The 8,995-nt window shown below is 41.9% G+C and overlaps 1 protein-coding gene across 1 annotated transcript in view; it reads left to right on the forward strand.

The window, feature by feature from the left end:
• LOC147736809 (uncharacterized) overlaps positions 1–8,490 on the forward strand; it is a 241,309-nt gene extending 232,819 nt beyond the window's left edge. The window contains exon 2 of the mRNA XM_086953506.1: positions 5,936–8,490. Within this exon, the coding sequence (XP_086809632.1) occupies positions 6,641–8,311 (1,671 nt within the window). The 5' untranslated portion in view covers positions 5,936–6,640 and the 3' untranslated portion in view covers positions 8,312–8,490. The remainder of the gene's footprint in view (positions 1–5,935) is intronic.
• Positions 8,491–8,995: the final 505 nt, after the last annotated feature.

Genomic DNA, 8,995 nt, shown 5'->3' on the forward strand with positions numbered 1-8,995 from the left:
AAAGCTGTCACCAAACGAATTAAATTATCCAGGATGGGCGGGCGCGCCTTTTCGCACCTTGACGCTAAGTGCTGGAATGACTTGCCTATTGATCTTCGATGTACTGATTGTTACTTTACTTTCAGAAAAAAACTAAAAACTGCATTATTCCCTAAATAGTATAAATAATAGTCCCTGGTATCTTGCCTATGGCTTACTGTTTAACTGTGGCGCCGTGATATCCTGTTGGATGAATGTCGCGCTTTAGAAGTACATATAACAATAACAATAACAATGAGGGTCATCTTGGACAAACCATGACCATCAAGCGCCTTAAGGCTAACTTTTGGTATCCTGGGTTTGATGACTATGTTCGTTGGGTAGAGGATTGTTCTTTGTGTAAGGAGAACGAAAAGAGGTTAAAGATTAATTCTCAAACGCCTAGGTTCCATCTCATTTCTTGCGGATTTGCCTTGGGAAAAGGTTTGTTTGGACTTTATTGGTCCGATGGACTTTCTCTCTTCGAAGTATCGATTGGCCAAGGTTTTAGTGGATGTATGTTCATATTAGGTGTTTGTAGAGTTTTTGAGAAATATTACTACTGATAATATTCTTAATCATCTCAGATCCATATTTTTTAAAGATACTTTTCCCCGTGTGTTAGTTGCAGATAATGGCACTCAACTAACTTCTTATGCCATGCGCAACTTCCTTTCAAGTCATGGATTCAGGCACATGTGTACTTAACTGTATAATCCACAAGGCAACGGCATAGTGGAACGCATGAATAGAATGGTGAAAGGTACTCTTCAATTAGCTGTTCAGGGTCGACGTGATATTCAAAGAGCTGTGGATGATATGTTATGGTCATATAATACCACTGTCCATAGTGTAACCAATGTTGTCCCTTTTGGGAAAATTCGAGGTAGAGTGCCAAAACAAGTTAATTCCTCATTGGCTGCATGAAGAGAACACCTCTTTCCCTATCGTGGTCATACTGGTAAAACTGGAAGAGTGGAAGTGGGTGATCTTGTCAAGGTCAAATTAGGTAGAAGAGAGCATGGGTTGAATACATTTTCTTATCCTTTTAGTGTTAAAGAGGTTCTCAGATGGCATGTTGTTTTAGGAAACGGCCAATGTTGCAATTTTAGGAGGATTGCTCTTTATTCCAAGAAGGATGCTGGTACTTGTATTCAAGGGCCTCCTTTACAACAATCTAGTACTTGCAAAAACCTTCATGAGGGAAAACAAAACAAAACCAGTACGAGAGATTCGTTTTCCAAGGAGATATGATGATTTTATTAGGTATTGACTTCTTCTGTTTTTTTTTTGTTCTTTAGGAAAGAAGATGTTTCATAAATTTATGATAAATTTATCATACGGTTCTTCTATATTTTGCTTATATTGTTTTATTAATATAACATTTTATTCTGTTCCACATATGTTGCGTTTTTCATATTTATTATCAGTATTTGTTCTATTGATTGCAATATTTTATGTACTTTGTATTATTATTATTTTTTTGTCTTCTGTAAGAAAAGAAGATATGTTATGATGGTTCTTTCTCTTTACTCATTGACCTGCCGTGCGAGGTTGACTGGCCATCCTTGGAACTCTAGTTTGTTCCAGGTCTTCCGGTCATTCTAGGAGTGGCGGTTGCTGAGGCAGGAGTGTGGGAGCTCTGCATGATGAAAGAAGCTACAATAAAACTATACCGTCATATTTGACTTCTGGTTGTCACCTGCTTGAACAAGTGGTCTTTTAAAGTTATACCCTCCCCTTCCCCTTTCACCTCATCACAAAGAGGAATGGTTCCTGGTGCCCCCCGGGGTTTGGAGCTCATTCCTACCCTTTTTAGGTCTTGCCTAGCGTTGCAGCGTGAATGCGCTACCATCGCTTTGTGAGGTATGCAGTGTATACTGTAGTGTGTAAGCTTCATGGAAGCTCCACCCACTCTCTGCCCATTGGCTTTTGTCTAAAATGCTGCCTTCCGATTGGTTTGAGGCTTGTTAGTCCCTCCTCATTCATCATTTATCCTTTCACGGCTATTGCCCCCTTAACTCCTAACACTAATTTCTTTTAGGTCTCGCCTAGCGTTGCAGCGCAAATACTCTGCCATCGCTTTGCGAGGCATGCAGTATACACTGTAGTGGGGAAGCTTCATGGAAGCTCCGCCCACTCTCTGCCCATTGGCTTTTGTCTTAAATACTGCCCTCCGATTGATTTGAGGCTTGTTTGTCCCTCCTCATTCATCATTTGTATCCTTCCACGGCTATTGGCCCCTTTACTGCTAAAACTATTTTCTTCTCTGTCTCCCCACCCCACCCGCCCCCTCCCTCAGTCAGTGACTTTACACCCTCCTCCGCACCATCCCCCCACTACCGTTCATGTTATCTTGCCTGCTGACAATTCTGTTTTCTTCTTTATTATTGCCACTTTGAAATATGCAAGATCACGATGCGTGCTGTACAAAAACTTCTCGTGTTTAATGAACTAGATTTTGATGTTACTCTAAATATATTAAGACTCTAGGCAACATTCGGGGAATGGATAGCAACTGACGTCCCATAGTTCCCAATTGGCATTGTTGTCAGGCCGGAGGAGCGGCAGTGTTTTAACTCATGCTTAAAACGAGCACTTTTAATACCGTCCTCTCAAATCAGCGCTATAATCATGTGTACTGAAGTGACGCGCTAACGAAATGCACTTTTTGAATTCTGAAGAGACGTTATCGCACATTTACACATTTGCATCATGTTTACTGTATGATTAACATGCCGATCATTTTCACGGTTCGCCCACTGGCTCGTATACGCTTTGGCTTGTCTCGGGCTGGCTCTACCTGCTAATAATATATTGGCTCACACACCTCTTAACAAAGAGAGAAGAATGAATACATGACAGTGAGCCCCGTAGATGGTAGTGAAATAGACTGGTGCAGGCAAACAGACAAAGTCAGACTCCTTTGCCTCATGTCAGAATCATCACTTTCAATAACCTGGAAATCTGCTGGAAACTCCTGCATGCTCCAACCTCATCCCCCTACCTAGTCTTAGCTTAGCACAAGCAGCAGATTTTGAGCCGTGCCCTGCTGGTGCAGAGGAGCATGGCAGAGTCTGTAGAAGTGCAGGGATCCCTAGCCTCTCAGGATGGGCACCTAAACCTTCTGGGTGCCTTCACACTGAGGATAACTGAATACATTTTGTTCTGTGCTTTAGTCGCCCCTTAAGTGAGCACTGTCTGGTAGATGGAGTTCTGTGTTAATAAACACATTCAGAGAGGTGGTTGTGTACAAACAAACAAAAGCCACAATACCGTACATTTTGAACATTTTGAACGTGTTGTTAAATACCTGCTCATCGAGTACCTCATTGGCTGATCATTCCATGGCACTACCAAAATTACATTTGGACACATTTTCTCAACTGTAAAACACTTCCTACTTTGGGTCATTTAATAACTCAGGGCTTTGGGGTTAGGTAACCTACTTTGGATGCTAGGTAAAAGATTAAATACAAAAACTAATGCAATGAAGCTAATCAACCAGCACTGTGAAAACAGACACGGATTCTGGCATTTTGTATAATTAATGTCAATTTTCTCATAGATGCGAGTAAAGTAATCCTAATGATATCTGCACACTTTTAACTGATAGCACCGGGCTAACTTTGACAACTAGGCAATGAATACATTTTCATGTACCCCTGATGCCGCCCTGCTCCCCATGCCCTTTGCCAACTTCATTGCCTCCAAGTGTTTGGGGGATATCCAAGACACGGGAGAGTGAATCAAATAGTCTAGAAAATGAAAGTGAAGCCGGGATTTGGATTCTCATGCTCCGATCGCGTTGGTTAGTCTGTAAGCACTACTTTTATTAATGAGTTTCTCATTAGTAAAGCACCACGGTGTACATGTGTGGCGACACTTCACCCATGAGGTACTTGCCAAGCAATTGTTGACACAATCCATCTTTGCGTCTTTTTCAATATATTTATTACGAAGTGCAGGCCCTTTCTAAGGGATTTTGCACACTACATACATTCACTCTAAAAATAAACCGTGTAGGTAGAAAAAAAATCCTATTCACAACTTCAATAGCTCTAACTCACAAATGTGAGACCTATTTGCATTGCAAATGCTTGTTAATATTTACATCAGACCTCTGGCAGAGGAAGTGAAGTATTATGGAATATCTCTTGAGTGCTGTATGCTGATGACACTCAGCTAATTATTTCCCTGTCGGCAGAGTCAACTGGCTTTTGTGTCACATCTAAAAACTGTGTATCCGCGTTGGCCAAATATATGCATGACAACTGTTTAAAACTTTACATGCCCTCCAGAACGCTATGCTCCATCCAATCTAAACCTGGCCCACATCCCTCGTCACAGGAGAGCCAGAACGAAAGGTTTCTCCTTCCATGTCTTAGCTCCGACCCGGTGGAATTCTATGCCTCCTAACCTTAGAACGATTCAATAAAACGTACTGTTCCGGAAACAGTGGAGGACCCACCTCTTCTTCATCTAGGCTGACGATTTTGCCTCTCTGGGGCTGTGTTTATTAGGATCCTTTTAAGTCCCATGCTGATATTTTCTGACACCTGGACCCTCACCTTCCCCTCAGGGCAGGCAGCCTTCAGGTGTTGTGTTTTCTAAGGCTCGGCTCCCCGCTTGTAAAGGGTCAAAGTGGTAACACCCTTGCAGCAAGTGCCTTTATCAGCCGCAGGATTAAGATACAGTGCACCCAATTCCCAGCCCAGTAAAAGCCTGAAACAGACCCAAAATGGAGCATGTACCTACATGTTCGCCTCCCCTGTTTGTACCTCATAAGTAGCTACCTGTGCACTTCCTCCGTTTTTATGTCCCCGGCTAGCTTCTCTAAAGATGCTTTTGATCCTTCTACGCTATCATGGTGTTTGTCCATTACTTCATTACCTGATGTCTGCTGTGTTCATTGTGTCACTCCCCTGCTTTACCTGTCAATGAACCCTGCTGAGCGAGTACGCAGCCATAAGGGAGCTGAATGTAAGAAATACCCAAAGGTGTAAGTGCTGCACTCACCCTCAAGCAATGGACATCTTGTCTTACTCTTCCACTGCTCCATCCACTGACCGAGAAGCATGCTGGCACCAAACGGAAGACATTTAGTCAGATACCCTGGTAAAGGCAGAAAAAGACAAAAAGCAGACATGTATTGGTAGCAGAGATGTTGCAGGTATATTACTAGTAGTGATGGAATCTATATAATAAATGGTGCAATCTTCCAACAAATGCTTGGACGATCCCTAGGAAAGTGGCAAAAAAAAAAAACGGAAAAGTAAAGACAGGAGTTAGAACTTCAGCTCCTCCAGTGTAAACTTCGAAGTACTGTGAAGAAGAGTGGTAATGGAGCTACATTTGTTATATACTTCCTGAAGCGTTACCTTTATTATATACTTCCTGGAGCATTAGCTTTATTATATAAATTCCTGCAGCGTTAGCTTTATTATATACTTCCTGAAGCGTTAGCTTTATTATATACTTCCTGAAGTGTTACATTTATTATAAACTTCATGAAGAGTTTTCCTTGTCATTTAGTCTTGAAAGGGTTACTGTTGTTATAAACTTCCTGAAACTGAAGTGACAGCAGCACATCCTGATCCATCTCTTTTTACACAATCTCTTCTTGTTTAAATGAAATCTTAGCTATGTGCGTCTTTGTAAAGCTGTACTTCTAGCAAGTGGGCATTCCATGTGTGCTCTTTCTGTACTAAGTTACTGTGTGAACACTGAAAAATCACCTCCTTTTCTGAATTAAGTAAGATGTACATGTTCAATAGAACATTTAGTTAAATATCTGTGTAGGGGAAATATCTCTTGGTAACTTTCATAAATGGTCTTTTATAACTAGTTAAATATTGTGTATTTGCATACTCTTACATTTCCATTTAGTGATTTTAAATCTCTTTACATCCAATAGGAAATCAGCCATGGATGCTCAAATGATCCTGAATAATGACAGTAATCGTGCAAATCTGAAAAAAGTGGTAAAAAAAATTAGCTCCAATATTCAGGAAAAGATCTGCAGACTGAGGAACCTGAACATAAACTGATAGATCCTCGAAGAGGCAGTCAAGAGCAATTCAGTGGATGTAAGAGTCTGAGCTGTGCACCTCCACGCAACAGGACTAAGAAATAACCTCTAGAAAATTAAGGCAACAACACTGACAAACCACTTCCTGTATAAACAGGCCTCCACCACCAGCTTTGATCATGTGTTCGGTATGAGGTGGATACAGCATTTCTCTGCTTCCTGTAATGATGGCAGACCACCATTCAGCACGCTAGGTGTATTGTAAACTCTTCCTGGCCAAACCACAGGAGCAAGAGAAAAGCCCAAGGGAGTCGAGCCAGACAACTACGGGCAAAGGAAAGAGAGGGTCTCTGATCTACAACAGACTGTCCCAATTTGCTTCGACCAGAACGAAGACTAATCTTCACTCATAAACATGCAAAACCATTTCTCAATCTAAAGACATAACCACCTACAAAGAAGCTTTACTTGCCACATATATACTATGTGTAGTTTTTGAGTCTTGTATTTCATTGTGAAATCTGAAATCAACCATCCAAAATACCACACACATACAGGGAATGTGATAAAAACACAAGGGCTTTATCAACCATGTTAGCTCCTCAGGAAACCCAGTCATGGGATGCAGATAATTATAAACCTGACCCAGAGACACTAATCAAGAAACAAAAATCATACACAAGCAGCAAGAGCTTTAGTTTGTCATCACTACGAAAGAGCCATCAACAAACACACACAGGAGAAGCAACATGCAATTGCAGTGAATGTGTGAAGCACTTTAGTCAGTTAGCACTCCTAGACCATCAGCAAACACACATGGGGGAAAAACCATACCAATGCACTGAATGTGTGAAGAGCTTCAGTCAGTTATCACAACTCCATGTTCATCAGCGAACACACACAGGGGAAAAACCATACCATTGCAATGAATGTGTGAAGAGCTTTAGTCGGTTATCAAATCTTCAAAGACATCAGCGAACACACACAGGAGAAAAACAATACCATTGCAATGAATGTGTGAAGAGCTTCAGTCGATTATCCCAACTCCAAAGACATCAGCGAACACACACAGGGGAAAAACTGTACCATTGCACTGAATGTGTGAAGAGCTTTAGTCGGTTATCAAATCTTCAAAGTCATCAGCGAACACACACAGGAGAAAAACCATACCATTGCACTGAATGTGTGAAGGGCTTCAGTCAATTATCCCAACTCCAAAGTCATCAGCGAGCACACACAGGGGAAAAACCGTACCATTGCACTGAATGTGTGAAGAGTTTCAGTCAGTTATCAAGCCTCAAAATACATCAGCGAACACACACAGGGGAAAAACCGTACATTTGCACTGACTGTGTGAAGAGCTTCAGTCGGTTATCACTGCTCCAAATACATCTGCGAACACACACTGGGGAAAAACCATACCATTGCAATGAATGTGGAAGTATTTTTAGTGATTCCTCAACTCTCAGAAATCATCAGCGAACACACACAGGTGAAAAACCATACCATTGCAGTGAATGTGTGAAGAGCTTCAGTCGGTTATCAGACCTCAAAATACATCAGCGAACACACACTGGGGAAAAACCATACCATTGCAGTGAATGTGGAAGTATTTTTAGTGATTCCTCAGCTCTCAGGATTCATCAGCGAACACACACAGGAGAAAAACCCTACCATTGCAATGAATGTGGAAGTATTTTTAGTGTTTCCTCAGCTCTCAGGATTCATCAGCAAACACACACAGGAGAAAAACCATACCATTGCAGTGAATGTGTGAAGAGCTTCAGTCGGTTATCAAACCTCAAAATACATCAGCGAACACACACTGGGGAAAAACCATACCATTGCAGTGAATGTGTGAAGAACTTCAGTCGGTTATCACACCTCAAAATACATCAGCGAAAACACAGTGGGGAAAAACCATACCATTGCAATGAATGTGGAAGTATTTTTAGTGATTCCTCAGCTCTCAGGATTCATCAGCGAACACACACAGGAGAAAAACCATACCATTGCAGTGAATGTGTGAAGAGCTTCAGTCGGTTATCAGACCTCAAAATACATCAGCGAACACACACTGGGGAAAAACCATACCATTGCAGTGAATGTGGAAGTATTTTTAGTCATTCCTCAGCTCTCAGGATTCATCAGCGAACACATACTGGGGAAAAGCCATACCATTGCAATAAAAGTGTGAAGAGATTCAGGGTGTTATTAAATATTCGAAAACATCAGCAAACACACAAAGGAGAAAAACCATAGCATTACAGTGAATGTGTGAGGCACTTTAGTGGGTCATCAGACAAACAAAAACATATTCGAACATACACTGAGGAAAAACCATACCATTACAATGAATGTGGAAGTAGTTTTAGTGATTCCTCAAATCTGAGAAGTCATCAGCGTATACACACAGGGGAAACACCATTACAGTGCCGTGAATGTATTTATTTGTGAATTTGTGAATGTGTAACGCGCCGGAATCACACCCGAAGGTGTATCTCCGCGCAGTGCTCTCTGAGAGTGCTAGGAGAGAGAGGCTTTAGTACTGAAACAGAGTGGTCTTAAGACTCTTCCTGAAGATTGAGTGGCTGGTACAATGCCTGAGGGAGAAAGGAAGGCTGTTCCAAAGACGTGGGACCATAACAGAGATGGCACGTCCTCTCTGTCTGGTCTTGCTAAATCGGGGAATCTGCAGTAACAACTGGTTACTAGAGCGCAGGTTGCGTGGGGGGCAATGATGGACACATTTTTCTGCTAGATAGGACGGCCCTAGATTATGCAGACTTTTGTGCACCACACAGCAGGTCTTAAATTCCACCCGTTTCCGGATGGGCAGCCAGTGGAGAAGTTTAAGAAGGGGCCGGGATGGAGTTCTGGGGGGGGGCATTTGTCACCAGGCGTGCTGCGGTGTTCTGTACAACTTGGAGCTTGTTTAGTACGCCT

Source organism: Lissotriton vulgaris, chromosome 1_2 (assembly GCF_964263255.1).
Source record: "Lissotriton vulgaris chromosome 1_2, aLisVul1.2, whole genome shotgun sequence".
In the NCBI taxonomy this organism is placed as follows: domain Eukaryota; kingdom Metazoa; phylum Chordata; class Amphibia; order Caudata; family Salamandridae; genus Lissotriton; species Lissotriton vulgaris.